The 20,152-nt window shown below is 40.4% G+C and overlaps 1 protein-coding gene across 1 annotated transcript; it reads left to right on the forward strand.

The window, feature by feature from the left end:
- The first annotated feature begins 518 nt into the window (after positions 1-518).
- LOC127453803 (E3 ubiquitin-protein ligase E3D-like) lies at positions 519-17,643 on the forward strand. The gene is given in 9 exon segments (XM_051720497.1): positions 519-647; positions 732-914; positions 2,259-2,429; positions 6,439-6,491; positions 6,595-6,732; positions 6,734-6,824; positions 9,746-9,915; positions 13,908-14,046; positions 17,503-17,643. Coding segments are annotated over 9 exon segments (1,215 nt in total).
- Positions 17,644-20,152: the final 2,509 nt, after the last annotated feature.

The following is a 20,152-nucleotide window of genomic DNA, read 5'->3' on the forward strand; positions in this document are numbered from 1 at the left end:
ATCAATGACCTTAAAAATAAAAGAATGTTCAATGGTATCAAAAGCTTTATAAAAATCTATAAATAATATAAAACTTTCATCTGAAATAAGATGTCTGTAGTCTATTAAATCCTAAATTAATCTAATATTATTACCAATGTAATGACTCTTCATAAAGCCTAATTGTTCTTCATCAATAATTGTATCTAAACACTTTTTAAGTCTTTTAGCAAATATTAGTGTGTAAATCTTGGCATCATTGTTTATTAAACTGACTGGTCTCCAAGTCTCAATATATAACGTATTTTTTTTAGGTTTTGGTATGTGTAATTATTCCCAATAATCCCAATAATTCCTATAAATCTGCATACTAGAAGCCTGTTGCCAATATTTATCAATTATATTCACAATATATTTTGTAAATTCATTACAGTTCAATAAATAGCTATTAAATTTCCAGTAACATCTGTTGAACCTACTCGATTGACTACTTGAATTATTAATCTTAATTATTATGCCTTCGTGGTCCTTTAAAACTGATGGTTCACGCCGCAACCCCGGCAGCAGCGAACACCCATGTGATGCTGGCAAAGATGGAGGCGCAAGATAACCAGGAGGCTTTTCTGGAACTCTTCGAGCGCCCAGCCCAAGCTCTGGAATGGCCGCGGGTGCAATGGGCAGTCCACCTCCTACCGCTGCTGACCGGGGAGGCCCAACAACTCCCAGTCCACAACCTCCTGCGGTACCCTGAGCTGAAGAAAGCCATCCTGCAGCGGGTCAGCCGCAGTCCCGAAGAGCATCACCAGCGGTTCCAATCCCTGACGCTGAGAGAAGTCGGCCACCCGTTTGCCTACGCTCAACAGCTCCGCGACACCTGCCGTTGGTGGGTGCTGGCTGAGGAGCCCAGCGACGTCGGGGGTGTCATCGATCTCATGGTACTGGAACAATTTGTCTCCCAACTACTGAAAGGTATGGCGGAGTGGGTCCAGTGCCACCGACCGGCGTCGCTGGATGAAGCAGTACAGTTGGCGGCGGACCATTTAGCGAGGGCCGGCGTGTACCGCTCTCTCTCTGCCCAGACGGGCGCTCGACCACACCCTCACCTCCACATTCAAATTGATGCCTTTAACGGTTGTGCACTGTTACCATGTCAGCAACCGCGTCTCCTGCTGGAAGCGTTTAAATGTGCTGGGCCCCATGGGAGTTGTAGGCCCCTGGGCTTCAGCCCGTATAAGCCTGTGCTTTAATGCGCCCCTGCATGACTGTAACTGTACAGCAGTAACTGTACTGTAAAATAACTCTGTACTAGCTCCTACTTATGTACTTTTTTGAGCAATTCTGGAACTTGTATTGCAGCACTTCTTAAGCTAATATCTCCCCAGGGTGAATCGCTTTTGTTATATAATTGCTTATTTGCCACGAGCTTTGGATTATGGCATCTACTTTTTTCGTGTACCAAAGAGTATCACAGCTGTCAGTAACAAAATGAGTAAAGTCACTTTTGGAAAGATGCTTGAGGAAATAAAGCCAGGTTGGAGTAACAACTAAAACTTTTGAATGTAAAAAATTGAATGATGAAAACTGTCATGAATTCCATTCTATAAGTGATTATACTGTAGTTCATTGTAAATGAGGATTTTGTGGCACACCTTCTTCAGTAAAATATGTGTGAAATATCTCACCCCAACGCTCACACTGTGCACAGCATGCATACTGATTCCCCCATTATCGAACAACAGTCATAGCAAGACAGCTATAGTGCAGTAAACGTGCTCTTAACAATCAGTAGTGAAGTATTTGAACACTAGATGGCAGTGTTGACCAGGCGTTTGACCGTAACTGATTTGACAGTGTTTTTAACATCAAGATATTTAATTGTTGTAACTGGTCACCATTACCATTGTTAGTTTTTCTGTTTTTTTCTTCTTCTTTGCAGTTCACTTGAATAGTGCTGTGGTGTGACAACTGATTTTTTGAAGTACAAATATTAAAGTGGTTTTAGATTAACTTTATAATGTGACACTGCAGGACAGTGTCTAACTTGTCATGTCAGCTACTCGGTTGCAGATTACTCTTCTGGTAACACATACAGTAGTCATTTCTGAATGATGCAATAAAGGGGTTTCATTCCACAGGAATTACTGTCTAGATAGTATATAAAGACAATATGAACTCAACATGTCAAAAACATGTAGCTTTCACAATGCTGTTGTTATGGAAGTTTCACCTGTGAAACTTGCTGTTGTTATGGAAGTTTTTTTGCCCTCAGGAGTGACTAGGATGGTGAAGATGTGAAGATAGTGTCCAAAGAAGATTCTACTTTAAAGATCCAAACACCTTACTTGACTTATCAGGTGAACTTAACACCTGGTGTAAGTCTAGTGGAAGCATCATGCCACAAAAGTCCAGGAATCACTGAACATGGATCCCACTTTAGACTGCGTCTAAGGGTTGGTCCAGCCATGAGGTACACACCGACCACATTCAGGGAATTAACCAGAAGTCATTATCACTTTTGTTTTGTGTAGTTTGAGCTGCAGAATTTTCCTTTTTGTGTGAACTATCCCTTTAAGTATAATATTGTAGGGTTACTTAGTTATTCAATTTCTAATAATAATAATAATAATAATAATAATAATAATAAAAATAATAATAATAATATATACATACAAAATAAACAAAATCACATTCCATGCTTTTAAGGCCATTGGGAGTCTGTGACATTGCTTACATTTGGTTTCAGTTGGTTATAAATTTTATTCTGAACTCAGGTCAGTGTCTGGAGGTCAGGGAGGTCATGAAGCATGACTTTGTGTAATTTTCCGATTTATTCTCATTTGATTTGCTTGAAGAATTTAAGTAATGTGCTCAGCCCAGCCCTTGAGCTGCACACACACACACACACACACGCACGCACACACACACACACACGCACACACAGCAGATTAACAGAGATTAATGAAGAACAAAGAAAACGTCCAGTAACGTGACCTACTGCTCTGAGTCTGAGCTCACAACAACTCAAAGTCAGACAACTCAAAAGGGTTTGTCCCAGATACATAGAACTTGCTAAACTCAACACTTCACTTAAAAGTCTGTCATTCCAAACCCTTATGACTGTATTTTGTGGAACACAAAAAGAGATAGCAGAATGTCAGGGCTGCTCTTTTCCAAATATTGAAAGTGAATGGGGACCATTGTATGGAAAAGAGCAATGTGAACCCCCCTAAACACGTAATCACTCATAACTTATAAACGTACCTTAGACAAAAAAAAAAAAAAAAAAGCTTCACACCATGTGATCCACATTTGTTTTTTGACCATTGTGTAACATTTAACATTTTCAGGAGCCATAGTGAGAGCCCCATATCTCTGAGATTTAACCATATAGGGCCTTAAAAATGAAGACACAAAAAGGAAAGTTTGATCAGAACCAGAATCTAAAAGGATAATAAGAGTTATAGGCACTCTAACTGTGAAAAAAACAACACAAAAATTTGTTTTGTTCCATTTTTGGACTCCATTGGCATATAATGATTTTAGTAATAGGCCTACTATTGTGAATAGGCCACTGTGTGAAAATAAAATATGATTGTAGAGCCGAGGAGGGCGGGGCCGGGTTGGAATGAGACACACCCGGTCCCCAATCAGCCTGATGGGGAGAATTACAGACAGCTGTGCTGTGTTTTTAGTTGTGTGTTTTTGGTTGGGTTTTTGTTTAATAAATTATTATTTAAGTTGTCAAGCCGGTTCTCGCCTCCTCCTTTCCTCTAAACCCCCTTACACTGGTGCTGAAACCCAGGAAGGAGGAGGCGAGAACCGGCTTGACAACTTAAATAATAATTTATTAAACAAAAACCCAACCAAAAACACACAACTAAAAACACAGCACAGCTGTCTGTAATTCTCTCTCTCTCGAACTGTCGTCCCCGGCCGCCTTTATCCCTCGCGCGCCCCATCAGGCTGATTGGGGACCGGGTGTGTCTCATTCCAACCCGGCCCCGCCCTCCTCGGCTCTACAATGATGCTTCCACCTTTCTAAGGTAAATTTTTATGACCTGTAGTTTTGCTCGAAAAATTGCCCTTTTGAGCCCCCGTCTACAAAAGAATGGATTTTATCAGTAAATATTGATCCATGGCTTTTAATAATTTGGCTTTCGTCATCATTTATGTTTAGTCTTTCCTCAGAAAAAGTATTATCAAAATCAAAACTTCAGCTGTGAAAGTTTCTGAAATTTGGTTGATTTGACATTAAATTAGATGGATGGATGGATGGATGGATAGATAGATAGGAGATGTTGGAAAGATGGATGGATGAATGGATGGATGGATAGGTGCAGGATGGTTAGATGGAAGAATAGATGGATGGATGGATAAATGGACGACTAGAGGGTAGATGGATGGACGAATAGATAGATAGATAGACAGATAGATAGATAGGTAGATGATAGATGGATGAATAGATACAACAATACATGGATGGATGTAAGGATAGATAGATGGATGGATGTATGGATAGGTGCAGGATGGTTGGATGGAAGAATAGATGGATGGATGGATGGATGAATGGATAAATAGAGGATAGATAGATAGATAGAGGATGGATGATGGATGATGATAGATAGATAAATAGATAGATAGGATGTATGGATGGATGGATAGTTAGAGGATAGATAGATGGATGATTAGAGGATAGATAGATGGATGGATGGTTAGAGAATGGATAAATGGATGAATAGAGGGTAGATGGATGGATGGATAGTTAGAGAATGGATGAATAGAGAGTGGATGGATGGATAGATAGATAGATTGATAGATAGATAGATAATAGATAAACTCAGCAAAAAAAGAAACGCCCTCTCACTTTCAATTGCTTTTATTTTCAGCAAACTTAACATGTGTAAATATTTGTATGAACATAAAAAGATTCAACAACTAAGACATAAACTGAACAAGTTTCACAGACATGTGACTAACAGAAATGGAATAATATGTCCCTGAATAAAAGGGGGGTCAAAATCAAAAGTAACAGTCAGTATCTGGTGTGGCCACCAGCTGCATTAAGTACTGCAGTGCATCTCCTCCTCATGGACTGCACCAGATTTGCCAGTTCTTGCTGTGAGATGTTACCCCACTCTTCCACCAAGGCACTTGCAAGTTCCCGGACATTTTTGGGGGGAATGGCCCTAGCCCTCACCCTCCGATCCAACAGGTCCCAGACGTGCTCAATGGGATTGAGATCTGGGCTCTTCGCTGGCAATGGTAGAATACTGACATTCCTGTCTTGCAGGAAATCGCACACAGAACGAGCAGTATGGCTGGTGGCATTGTCATGCTGGAGGGTCATGTCAGGATGAGCCTGCAGGAAGGGTACCACATGAGGGAGGAGGATGTCTTCCCTGTAATGCACAGCATTGAGATTGCCTGCAATGACAACAAGCTCAGTCCGATGATGCTGTGACACACCACCCCAGACCATGATGGACCCTCCACCTCCAAATCGATCCCGCTCCAGAGTACAGGCCTCTGTGTAATGCTCATTCCTTTGACGATAAACGCGAGTCTGACCATCACCTCTGGTGAGACAAAACCGTGGCAGTGAAGGTGGGTTTGTGCCCATAGGCGACATTGTTGCCGGTGATGTCTGGTAAGGACCTGCCTTACAACAGGCCTACAAGCCCTCAGTCCAGCCTCTCTCAGCCTATTGCGGACAGTCTGAGCACTGATGGAGGGATTGTGTGTTCCTGGTGTAACTCGGGCAGTTGTTGTTGCCATCCTGTACCTGTCCTGCAGGTGTGATATTCGGATGTACCGATCCTGTGCAGGTGTTGTTACATGTGGTCTGCCACTGCGAGGACGATCAGCTGTCCTTCCTGTCTCCCTGTAGCACTGTCTTAGGCGTCTCACAGTACGGGCATTGCAATTTAATGCCCTGGCCACATCTGCAGTCCTCATGCCTCCATGCAGCATGCCTAAGGCACGTTCTTGCAGATGAGCAGGGACCCAGGGCATCTTTGTTTTGGTGTTTTTCAGAGTCAGTAGAAAGGTCTCTTTAGGGTCCTAAGTTTTTGTAACTGTGACCTTAATTGCCTACCGTCTGTAAGCTGTTAGTGTCTTAACAACCATTCCACAGGTGCATGTTCATTAATTGTTTATGGTTCAATGAACAAGCATGGAAAACATTGTTTAAACCCTTTACAATAAAGATCTGTAAAGTTATTTGGATTTTAACAAAATTATCTTTAAAATACAGTGTCCTGAAAAAGGGACATTTCTTTTTTTGCTGAGTTTAGATAGATAGATGGATTTGATTTGATATATACACTATTCAATACAAACGATACTTATTTTTTACAATGTCCTCAAAGTTATTTCAGTTTCCTAAATCTCAGTTTTGTTCTTGGTTATTTTGTCTTTGTTACTTTACAGTAGACACTCCAAGCAGTGTGAAAGGTCAAGGAAACAAACTGCTTCCTGTGCCAGTCTTGTGGGTCCAGGGTGCTTCTAGACAGGTAAAGAGGAATTTTAGTAATTTGCTGAAGTTACACATTATTTTAATACATTACGTGCCATTATGAGAAATGTTCTGCTGGTGAGACTGTTGTTATTTGAAAGGGTTTTTAGGCGAGTTCTTCCTCTGCCCAATGGAAACTGGAACACATTAGTGGACGACCGGTGCTGCCACCCCGATCCCTTCGCAAACAGGAAACTGCTCCCATGAGATGACGACTGTCTACTTGGTGACACGTATATTCATACATTGGGACAGCGGCTGTGAGCAGATTCTCACACAGGAAGTGACCTCATTTCAGATAGCTGCTGGTTCCAACCAGATTTCTGAAGAGGTAAACTATAGAATTTAAAGAGGGAAGATTATACTTGGTTCATTGGAGTGATAGTTCATTCAAAAATAAAACTTTTGTCATCATTTTCTCATCCCCATGATTTTCTTCTTCTTCTTCTTCTTCTTCTTCTTTGGAACACAAAAGGTGAATTTTTGAAGACTTTGAATATAGCTTCTAAAAGTTCATACATTACATGGACTGCTCTTATGGTTCTTTTTTTTTTGTCATTTTGGAGCTTGACAGCCCCAGTTCCCATTCACTTTCAGTATGTGGAAAAGAGTGGCAGGGACATTCTTCATATATTCACCTTTTGTGTTCCAAAGAAGAAAGAAAGTTATATGAGTTTGGAATGACATGAGAGTGAGTAAATGATTCCCATTTTTGGGTGAACCCTTTAATGCAACAAAAACTAAAATATTTTTTTCCCCCCTCAAAATGTCTGTTGTTGCAGCTTTCTTTCAATAGCTGTTTCAGAGCTCCTTAAACAAAGACAAATCCAGCAGTGATATTTTCCCCCTAAGTAGTGCACACTTCTCACTTACACTGCCTCAGGGCTGACAGAGGAGGAAGACGGTTTCCTTTCTTCACAATCAAGGCTGAAGAGGCGGAGAAATCCACTCTTAAAAACATTACACTCTACCAGGCTGTGCAGGAGAACTCTATCATGTCTTTCAGAGGAGATTGATTGTGCTCTATGTGTGCTGCCTGTGGCCATGCTGAGGAGATAAAGGCACGCAACACTTTATCAATCCTAAATCACTTCAGCACACAGCCAGCTCTTTTCTTATTGATTTCAACTTGATATTTTCAGCATGTACATTACCAGTCAAAAGTTTAGATACACCAACTCACTCTTCATCATTAACTTTTTAGAGTAATAGTAAAGTCTTTAAAACATTCTTTTTTGTGCATTGTCTAAAACTTGTGGTTTATATGCATGTAGAGTTTGTATGTGGTTAGTAAAATCGTGATGTTGGTTTAAAAAAAGTCCATGGACACATTATGTGTAAACCATCCATGTGCAACTTAATCAAAAACATTAGTTTTTGCTTTGTTTGCACCAGTTGAAAACAGTTCCATGTAATTCTAATCTGTGTTTTTGAGGGACATTAATAAGGGGATGGTATGTCTTAGTAGTTAAAGATCTGAGCTGGTAACTGCATGGATAACAGCTAAACATCCATCCATACTTCAGCGATGCTGTCCGAAACTGTGTAAATGTAACTGACTGAACTGAACGTAGTTTCTCCAGCTGGAACATGAGACAGCCGGTTATTCTTTCCTGTGTTTACGGACCTGACGTAATGACGCAAGAATGACAACATAAGCTAGAGATTTCGCACCAAATCCAACCCAACAGCTCAAAATACAAATCATTTTTATAGGCTTACTGCAGTAACGATTCACTACGGTAAGCCTATAACAAATTATTTGTATTTTGACCTGTCAGGATGATTTTGGCGTGAAATCTCTGGCTTATGTCACAGTAAGGACATTGTTTTGAACACTGATTGTTTATGTTCTCAATCAATAATGGCAATTTGTTAATTTTTAACTAAAACATCTTATGTAGTGCAGCTCTAAAAAAACGCAATTAGTGAAATGTGATGTAAATCAGATGGCCGCTTCTTATCAAACTGGTTCTTTCTTTTTGTGATAGTCGAAAGCCAGGCTTGGGAAATTAATTAAAGCACACAATCCCACATGAATTGGAAATCCGAAAACTAAAGTAATTTTTTTCTGTAGTTTTATTGAGTTTTCATTTATATTTTAGTGGACATTCATAGTTTCCATCATTTAAAATGTTTCATTCTAGCGCAAGCAAACCATGGTTTTTATTTAATTATAGTTAGAAATGTTTGTTACATTTTCTATTCTCTCCTCTGTTTTTTTGTCTTTACACTAGTTTCTGTTAATGATAATACCTTTGCTCCTGGGGCACTGAACCTGTAAAAAGTTTACTGTAAGTTGCTTTAGATAAAAGTGTCAGCTAAATGAATACTTAAAGTAGTTTGCTTCCCCATTGTAACCAGTGCCATATAAATGCACATACATAATAAATTTGCCTTTACCTAAATATTTGTATGTTGTCCACAGCAGAAGCGAGTCAGTAAGTGTGTTATGGTTTCCTGTAGGAACTGCTCTGCACTGTTGGGGGAGGAAGTCACTTCAGGTATGGAAAACAAAGCAGTACAGTAACTGAGGTTACACACCATTTGAACAGTTTACATGACTGCAGATGAATAAAACCAAAGCTTTTTAATACATAAACTCATTATGTCACCCGTAAACCATGACGCATCTGTCCCAGGTGTCATTCATCGTTTCCATTAGCAAAAACAGCACAATAAAGCCTGACACTCTTACATGCTTCAAACAATTTTCAAACAATTAAGTATTTATAAAATCTATACTTTTGAAATAAAGATCGAAAAATGACACACTTCAGCTTTAGTCATTACTCAGTGAAAATCAACCCCTCCGCTGTAGTTCTTGTGTCTCATTTACACTTCTGCTTATTTAAACTTGATTAGTGGTCGACCGATATGGGTTTTTCAGTGGCCAATGCCATACCGATATCAAGGGAGCAGGATGGCGATGACCGATATAAATGCAGATAAACATAATTAAATTTAACAACAGCAAATCAGATGTACACAACATTTCTAAAGTGAAATAAACACTTATTTAATGTCATTTTTACTCAAATTTGCATAAACACCTTGAAAACAGGACGTGTTGACCATCCATTGACAAATCTATTAGTAGATTTTATTTCAATCTAAGAGAGGAACATCCATATTGTCATTATATGTCCCCTTAAATGTGGTCTATGCTAAATTTTTTTTTTTATTTCATATATTGTGTTGCAGTATCATCTAGACTAGAGGATGAGTTATCTGTTCTCTTTTAATTATCAGCTGTGGCTTCTGAACACGGACACTCTGGTCGCCTCATTTCCTGCTGCAGCAGTGAGGGGCGACAGCTTAATCTCCACAGGTGATGTTCATTCCAGAGAGCATCAGTCATTCCAGGCAGTTTCAGCAGTCAAAGTCCTTTACCTCTCCTGCTCTGACAGCGAGCACAAAGAGTAAGCAATCAATTCACTCTGTGACTCCTCTTTTTCCTCTGATTAAAGGAATACTTCACCCAAAAATGTAAATTCTGTCATCATTTACTCACCCTCCTATCCTACAAATGGCCTACTTATTGTTGCCTCCGCATATTACAGTTTTTCTCAATTGATTTTATACATTTCTCCAAATTACACTCACTGAGCACTTTATAAGGAACACTATGGTCCTAATAAAGAGCCTCACGTCATCTTCTGCTGTTGTAGCCCATCTGCCTCAAGGTTTGACGTGTTGTGCATTCTGAGATGCTATTCTTCTCACCACAATTGTACAGAGTGGTTATCTGAGTTACCATAGACTTTGTCAGCTCAAACCAGTCTGGCAATTCTCCGCTGACCTCTCTCATCAACAAGGTGTTTCCGTCCGCAGAACTGCCGCTCACTGGATGTTTTTTTTTTGTTTTTGGCACCATTCTAAGTAAACTCTAGAGAATGTTTTGTGTGAAAATCCCATGTGTGAAAATCCCAGGAGATCAGCAGTTACAGAAGTACTCAAACCAGCCCGTCTAGCACCAACAATCATGCCTCGGTCGAAATCACTGAGATCACATTTTTCCCCCATTCTGATGGTTGAAGTGAACATTAAGTGAAGCTCCTGCTAACTGGAGCTTCTTTTTCCATGTGTTTTCGTAACATTTCTTTAAATTTCTAGTTTTACCTGTTCCTCCTCTGGAAGGAAGTTTACTTTAATATTAAATAAATAAAAAATAAAAGTCTCGCTATATTGTATGGACCCACGTAAGACAGCACTGTAAGCACAGACAGTAATTGTGGACATTGATTGTGGCATGCAGTCCAATGCCATTCTTCCCTCTTCATTTTTGTTGAGATCGAAGTCACTGTTGATATGCTCACATCAGGCCGAATACTTTGTGGGTCTCAGAGAGACCGTGATTCATATTAGAGGGACTCTCAGATCATTTGAGCCTCTTCTGTGTCTTCTTTTCTTTATTCTTCCACCCTGCTGTCCTCTTTCTCTCAGCTCACCATCATTACACCATCTCCATTTGGTCTTTCCTCAACTCTTTCAATGCTCACCCCTGAAAAAGTTGAGAAAACCTTCTCCTTTTCTCATCATTTCTTACTCATATTCCCTTTTCCTTTACCCACACTACCTCTTCTCAGTTTGCACCACTTCTTTGTCTTGATCTTCCTCTTCTTCTTCTTCTTCTTCTTCCTTGTTGTTTTTTGCTCTGAATTTTCATATTTGACCCCTTTTGTATAGTAGATAGCAAAGTCATGATAGCTGTGTGCAAAATTTTGTAAATTGCATTTTCTTAGCTATGTGCATTACTAACCCAACAGATATTAATATGAAGGGATTTGACAACCTGATGTGCATTTTAGAGTATGACTTTAATTAAGTGACTTTAATTAAGCATAAATCTTGCATCAAATAAATCTGTACATACAAAAAACCTACTGTACATTTCAGAACTCAAAACTTAATCCCCAATGCATTAAAAGCATTTATTGAAACCAAGCTTGGGGTACATTAATTCATGACCTCATCTACAGCTCAAAAACATTAACGCCTACTTAAAATCATCGCACCCTTGGCCCCATCCACTGGTGCTTCAGTTTGTACACAGAGAGAGAGACAGCAGGACATAGGCCTACTGTGGCCTCACTATTCCTGAACACCAAAGGGGACCCATCTGGACTATTATAAAGGCGCAATATGTAACATTGGCATCAAGGGTTTAAAATGGGTACTGCACTCCAAATTCAAGATATTGGAGAGAGTTGTCTCCCCCGCCCCCTCCTCCCCAGACCCGAAGCTCACGCGGGGTTGCCAGGTTGAGGACACGCAACAGGAACGAGCAAACTGACAATGGCAAGCGATGAGCTTACACTGTAAATTGATCAGCTAATGTATACGTTTGCAATGTTTTTATTGTTTGCAAATTATAAACCAGCTCATGTGGATTTTTTATAACTCTGTCATTGTTAGCTAAATGTATTGCTGGCTTCCATGGCTGCAGCACGCTGTGTTTGCCCGCTAACTTGTTTCAAATCTGGCAACCTAGGGTGTCAAAATACTATTGGGAAATGGGCAGTGGGCGGGATCACACAGGCCAAAACACAAACAGAAATTCCGGCCCGGAATGCACATTTCAAAGTAGAATATACTGGCTGTAGCATTGTTTTTGGAGAAGCCAGTATTTCAACTTAGCATGTTTCTTAAATCTCTGATAACATATTATGATAATTTTACTGTATGGTTTAGTATAGTAAATATACTACATATTGCACTTTTAAATAATTTTGTTATTTCAACATGCACAGACAGACATCTTTGACCACTTGATACATATCTCAGGCCACTTTTAAAAGATGTGATGTCAAGTTACAGCTCAACAGTTTATGGTGCTGACACCCTGTTTACACCGGGTGCGTCCATTGACGCGACACGACGCAACGGCTTGAGGCTATCTACACTGGGCACGTCAACACTAACTTTCTAAACAGTTTATTTGTGTTGTTGGCAGTAGTAGCGCCAGCGTGTGCAGCGCAAAGTGGAATGAGACATCTGTTTACTGCCGCAACGGACACTTCCATGGTAGACAGCATCATTGATTATAATGGGTTCTATTGCTTTTGATATGACGCAACTCTCTTCCGTCCGGTGTAGACAGGGTGTGAGTGTTAACAGTTGTGCTTGAGTTGAACAGTTTAATATATCCGGATGCAATGTGTTGGATGTGTGTTATGTGTAACTAAAAAAAATTCAGTTTTATAATGTTGTGGAGCTTGTTCGTTCTCTTAAGGCTAAGTTTAAAAAATGGCTGAATTTGAGGGGCTGCACGCTGTTAGCCAATCAGAACAGTGGGTGTTTACGTTTAAGTTATGCCAAAACCAAGCGTTTCAGTCAGAGGGTGGAAAATGATCATATATTACTAAATTATGACTGTTTCAATGCAAAAAAAAAACCATTAATAACATTATCAGTGGACCTCAGGGAAGAAAATAAAAACTATTAAAAAAAGAGCATTTCATGACCCCTTTAACATCAAACATATTAAACACTTCATCTTTCAATAAATGAGTGCACATTTAAAAAATTTAAACATTCAAAGTGTTTTGGTAAGCTGCTAAATGTTTGTGTGTTCAGGTACTAGCTCAGAATAATGCACACCAGAGTCACTCACTTCCTATTTTAAATGTTCTCTTCTACGAGCTTGAGAAGCCAAAGATATGCTGGAAACACAGAGTGATTCACACTGGAATTGTGGGAGGGCAATTTGCACCTTATTGTCTCTGTGTCACTAGAAGGTCGTCACGACTCTCTCCATCCCCCACTTACCTCAACTCGCTCTCTATTTTCAAGTGTGCATTAATTCTGCTCATTTTCCTATCCTGTGATCTGAGTATCTAAACATCTCTCCTCCCAGCTGTCAAAGCGGTAGAGTCTGTGGAGGAGGTGATGGGATCAAACATGATTCATAGAGCTCTGTGGAACTGTCTCACAAACAGGCCCTGTGCTGTTATGATACTTAGATCAGTTGTTCTCAACTGGTTTTGCTTCAGGACCCAGATTTTCTAAGGATATGAAAATATATAGTTTTTCACATCCCTAGTTGTAGTTGCTCTCTGGGTTTCTCGAACATGTCCACTTTAAAAAGGCTGCGAGTGTGCTTTCTGTGGAATTGCAGCACAGATGGGTAAATGTCAATGAAATGTCCTGAATAGATCATCACTATAATGTGTGTGAGGACAGGAGAATCTGTGCTCCTCTGCTGCTCTGATGCTCTTCTGTTCTCACTATTAACAGATTTGCTGTGACATGATTAAAACTGCAATGTTTCAAACTGTCACATTAGTAGAATCTGTGGCCCCACTGCTTCACCGGGTGCAGAGCGGTTTAGGGAGGTAGTAACAGCTTCTGTGCTCAATATATTATTTCATATATTTCCCCTCTCTCTCACCCCCTCTTTTTTTCTCTCTAGCGTTGTGGATGTGTGGGAGAAGGACATCAGTGTGCACCCTGTGCCCTTCCCTCAGAGCTCATGTGAGGAGCTCCTAAAGCTTCTGAGCTCCAGCACCTCCAGACTGCCAGCATTCTTGCACTGCATGAACTCCTATCAGGTCACATACCGTTCTTCTGACCACACACGTCATGTCAAAACCCATGGCACTCAGTTTCATAACTGCTTAGCCTTTATACTTCATTATTTTTTACTCTTAACATTTTGTTTATATTTTACATATATCCATTTATACCCATTTAATTATTTCCATTTAAATATCCATTTAATTTCTGCCTCTGGTTCATCTTCTTCCAACCTACAGGCAGAAATTAAAATCAACCAAGCCAGTAGTAAGGACTGTAAAGAGATGGACCAATGAAGCAGAGCAGGAACTACAAGCCTGCTTCGATTGCAAGGATTGGAGTGTTTTTGAGGCTGCAGTCACAGACCTGGACGAGCTCACAGAAACTGTTATATCATATATCAGTTTCTGTGAGGATATGTGCATTCCTACAAGGACTTATTTAAAGTTAAACAACGACAAACTGTGGTTTACAGCAGAGCTCAGGCAACTTCGTAAGGCCAAAGAATATGCTTACAGGGGTGGGGATAAAGTCTTGTACAATCAGGCCAGGAACACCCTGAACAAGGAAATCAGAGTGGCTAAAAGAAGATACTCTGAGAAGCTGAAAAACAAGTTTTCAGCTAACGACCCTGCATCAGTGTAGAGTGGCATGAAACAATACACAAATTACAGGACTCCTACCCCAGCCCTGTGGTGGACCAACAACTGGCTGATGACCTGAATGTGTTCTACTGCAGATTTGAAAGGCCCAATCTCACACCCCACACCCACTCTGACCTTCACTTCACACAAACACCAACACCTCCTCCAACCCCCCTCCTCCCCCCTCCTGCTACTCAACCTGCACTTAAAATCTGTGAAGATGATGTGAGCCGCGTCTTTCGGAAACAAAAGATGAGGAAATCTTCAGGCCCAGATGGCGTCTCACCAGTGTGTCTACGATCCTGTGCTAACCAGCTGGCCCCCATCTTCACACAGATCTTCAACAGATCACTGGAGCAGTGTGAAGTCCCATGCTGCTTCAAACACTCAATCATTATTCCTGTCCGAAAGAAACTAAAAATCACATGACTTAATGACTACAGACCTGTCGCCCTGATGTCTGTGGTCATGAAATCATTTGAGATACTGGTGTTGGCCCACCTGAAGAACATCACTAGACCCTTTCTAGATCCCCTTCAATTTGCTTATCGAGCAAACAGGTCTGTGGATGATGCAGTCAACATGGGATTGCATCATATCCTGCAACATCTGGACAGACCAGGGACATATGCAAGGATCCTTTTTGTGGACTTCAGTTCAGCTTTCAACACCATCATCCCAGCTATACTCCAGAATTAATTACACCAACTCTCTGTTCCCATGTCTATTTGTCAGTGGATTACCAGCTTTCTGACGGACAGGCAGCAGCTTGTGAGACAGGGGAAGCTCACTTTCAGCAACTGTAAAATCAGCACTGGTGCCTCCCAGGGATGTGTGCTATCCCCACTACTCTTCTCCCTCTACACCAATGACTGTATCGCCAAGGACCCCTCTGTCAAGCTCCTGAAGATTGCAGACGACACCACTGTCATCGGCCTCATCCGAGATGACGATGAGTCTGCATACAGAAGGGAGGTTGAACAGCTGGCTGTCTGGTGTAGTCAAAACAACCTTGAGCTGAACACGCTCAAAACGGTGAAGATGATTGTGGACTTTAGGAGGAACACCCCAACACTGACCCCCTCACCATTCTAAACAGCACTGTGGCAGCAGTGGAGTCATTCAGGTTCCTGGGCACTACCATCACACAGGACCTGAAGTGGGAGACACATATTGACTCCATTGTGAAAAAGGCCCAGCAGAGGTTGTACTTCCTTCGCCAGCTGAGGAAGTTCAACTTGCCACAGGCGCTGCTGATACAGTTGTACTCAGAGGTCATTGAGTCTGTCCTCTGCACTTCAGTAACTGTCTGATTTGGTGCAGCTACGAAATCAGACATCAGAAGACTACAAAGGACAATTTGGACTGCTGAGAGGATTACTGGTTGCCCCCTGTCCCCCCTTCAGGAACTATACACTTCCAGATGGAGGAAAAAGGCTGGAAAAATCATTCTGGACCCCACTCACCCTGCCCATTACCTTTTTAAACTGTTGCCTTCTGGCCGATGCTTCAGAGCTCTGAGCACCAGAACTGTCAGGCACGGGAACAGTTTTTTCCCTCAGGCTATCCATCTCATGAACAGTTAAATTGCCCCATTGAGCAATAACTATGTGCAATACACAGTTTAGTCTTTTTTTACATTTATCCAACACATCCAACCTCTTCTGCCATTTCATTCCTCTGGAAAAAAAAATGTGCACTGTACATAACAGATTTGTATTTGCACTGTACATAACAGATAACAGATTTGTATTAGATTGCACTACGTATGTGTATGTATGTATGTATGTGTGTGTCTGTGTATGTACGTATGTGTATAACTATTTTTTATTTTTTATTATTATCTATGTCTTGCTGCTGTTTTTGTATTGTTTTTGTATTGTTGTACACTGGAAGCTCCTGTCACCAAGACAAATTCCTTGTATGTGTAAGCATACCAGCTGATTCTGATTCTGATAGGATTGGAAGCCACTTTCCCGTGTTGTTGTTATAGGAATTTTAGCTTATTATTGGTTAAAAGGGGAATAATGATCTAATCTCTAGGGAATCTAACAGAATTCATATTTAACACCCAATCAATGTATTCATCCACCGATACGTTGAACTTGCGTCTTTATCAATTCTGGGAGGAATATCACCTCATTCCAACAAAATGATATCCTAAATTTAGAGTAAACACTGTTTATACGAAAGTAACAGGATCAGACAGTTTAACACATTAAATTTATGAGCATGAAGTACAAGACACTTCTCTTACAATACAATACAAGACTTTATTAAACTATTCTAAACCAAATACATAAACTAATCTAGTGCGCGCGCGCACACACACACACACACACACACACACAAACACACAAAGTGAACAGTAAAGAAAACAAGATTTAGAGTACTGGAAATGCAGAATATTGAGTTATGGCAATGTGTGAAATTTAGCAAACCATGACAGAATGAACCATCAATCTATCCGTTTCACCTTCATATTAGCCTGCAATAGTGTTATCGATTTTGATCTAATACACCAGTTTAGAGAGACATGGAAATACTGTACTTGGTTACTTGGTCAGTTGATGAGTTGTTTCTTTCGTTGTGTCGGCGGTCTGGGAGTCGAGCCAAAGATGACGTGAGGGGTCATAGAAGCCAATTGGGAATGACGAGTCAGGAGATGAATGAGCTGTGGTGAGTTCAAGGGCGTAGGCAGTTGTGGCGAAGTAAACTACTATCGCGAAAGATTTTGTGGAAAACAAAGACTGGATGATAATGCTAACAGCTCACAAGAAAACGTAGACTCAGCATAGACTTCGTGTTCAGTGTAGATTCGGTGCTCATCATAGACTTTGTGTTCAGTGTGGATTCTTAGTAGGCGGGGACTCTGTTTTCAGCATCGACTCGACTCAATGGTTCGTTCAGTGTCATGAGGTTTTAACTTTTCTGACTGGGCTCAACCCAAAAGACCTGTACCTGGTACTAGAGCTTGAGGAGTACTAGCGCCATACAAGCTGACATCCCTTTTTGATATTTTATTTATTCACTTGTTTTAATCAAAATACTCATTTAATATAAGTTAAACACAGTTATCTAAGTCGTTTATTGAGTAAAGAGCTGTGGATGCAGTTCATAAAGAGAGATTTTGAACAGATTCTGGTTTTGGGGCCTACTGTTCTTTGGGATTGAGACCTACATTTTGAGGCCTTCTCCTCTTTGGGTAACAAGATGCCATCCAAAGTAAAGAAATATCCAGAGGAAGAGCTGGTGACAATGTCTATTCTTCAATCCATGATGGAACAACAAAAGGACTTTTATAGAGAGCTGCTGGAGCAGCAAAGTAAGAACTTTAAATCCTGTGTTGAAATTATCTCAGAAGGTGTGCATAGTAGAGTGTATAATGCACTTAAAGAGATACAGGAACTGAAGACTAGTTTAGAGTTTGCTCATGGAAATTTGGAGAGCCAGGACAAAGTGCTATGTGAGAGTGGAAAAAAACTGAAACAGCTGGAGGAGAACCTGACAAAATCTGTTGAGACCTTTGATGAGATTGAAAAAAAGATTGACTATTTGGAAAATCAATCACATAGGAGCAATATTATTATTGATGGTGTTCCTGAGGAAAAAGGGGAAAACTGGGAATTGTTAGAAATGAAAGTACAAGAAATACTAGGTAAGAAATTGGGCCTGAATGTGAAGGATATTGAAATAGAACGGGCCCATAGAGTTGGGAAGTTTGATGACAGTAGGCCAAGACAGATTGTAGTAAAACTCCTGCGCTACAAGGATAAGCAGATGATTCAATCACAGGCTAAGAAACTTAAAGGAACACAGATTTACATCAATGAAGATTACTCTGACCTTATTAGGAAGAAAAGGAAGGAGTTAATGCCAGACCTGCGTGCAGCCTGGGAGAGGGGTGATTCTGCAGTGTTGAGGTATCATCAAACCCAGAAAAAGTTCCTAACTATAAATGTCTGACTTTATGACCAAGGATGCTTCTTATCCCTAATAATGACATTGAGTCCTTTAAAGCTCCCAAATAAAGGCTTGGTAATTGCACATGTGAACATCTGTAGCATTAGGAACAAGATACATGACTTTCATTCATATATTGGCGGAATCTGAGCCTCATTTAGATCCATCTGTTCAGAACTGTTCAGAGTTATTGGTTAATGGTTTCTCCCTCTTTAGGAGGGACAGAAATATACATGGTGGTGGGGTAGCAATTTTTGTACAAAGCCATCTTCCTGTTAAACTATGTTCTGATCTTATGATGATTGATGTAGAAGTGTTGTGGGTTCAGGTACATCTGCCCCACTTGAAACCAATAGTGGTGGGCTGTTGTTACAGACCTCCTGATGCTGACGCTGACTATTTCTCTCAATCATGTGAATCAATTGACAGAGTGTCCAGTGGCAATTTTAGGGGGTGGCCTGGGCCACCCCTGAAATCTCATTGGCCACCCCAGAACTGATTGGTAGTTCATCATGTTCATCAACACAAGAACAAAGAACCAATAGAAACACCTGTCAATCAAAGATGACATCTCAGGTCATTTGTTGATTTAGAGCCACACTGACCCAGGGTCAGTTTTATATTTCTGACCATTATAGTAGTGGTGGGACTGAAGCTGTGTGAGCTGATCTTTGATCAGTGGGGGGAGGGGCAGGCCACGGGTGGCCAGGCAGGTGCCGCAGGTCGCGGGCAGCGGGCGCCAGGTCTGGAGTATAATGGTCGGTCAGAAGCACGAAGCTGACATGAGCTAGCGTCTACCTCCAACTTCCAATGAGTTGACGACGTCGATTTGTGGTCAAAAAGAAAGCTGTTATTTGAGAGGTACGTTCATCTAATCTAAGGTTTAATTTATCCCGAATTTCCATGTGAAAGTGAAAACATTTTTTAATTGTTACAGTAGCTAGGTTAAAGAGTAAGCTAGACCCTACACCACATTCAGCATGTTATCTTTATATTGACATGAAATATGAAATGCCATGTTTTCTGATTTAATGTGTAAAGGTGTGTAAAGCGTTTTACAGATGTATATGTTCAATAGGTAAAGTTATATATATGGCTAACCTGTGTGTGAAGCGGAAGGGTTTGTGCTGTGACTGTACTTTAAATCTTTACATGAGTTATTTATGAGCTCTTTATGTGTATTACTGGTCAGTCAGACCAATAAAATCTTCAAAGTTTTCATACCTTATTTGACATTTTAAATATGCAGAGGCAGGGCAAATTGCACTTAAATGCTGCAAATGATTTGACTAACTATTTTATTTGGTAATATTCAAAGTAATTGAAGCTATCAGAACATGTGGAAAATAAACCTGAGTAGACACTGTAAATAGAGGTTTTTTTTTTTTTTACTGTATACAGAGCTCAATCTGCAATTTTGGGGTTTCCAGATTCCAATTTCACACACTGATTTGTATCCAATTTAACAATATTTCTGCTGGACAGTGCCGTTATAGCTAATAAATGAATGAATAATTGATTGAATGATTGATTG

The sequence above is a fragment of the Myxocyprinus asiaticus genome, chromosome 16, assembly GCF_019703515.2.
Source record: "Myxocyprinus asiaticus isolate MX2 ecotype Aquarium Trade chromosome 16, UBuf_Myxa_2, whole genome shotgun sequence".
Taxonomy (NCBI): domain Eukaryota; kingdom Metazoa; phylum Chordata; class Actinopteri; order Cypriniformes; family Catostomidae; genus Myxocyprinus; species Myxocyprinus asiaticus.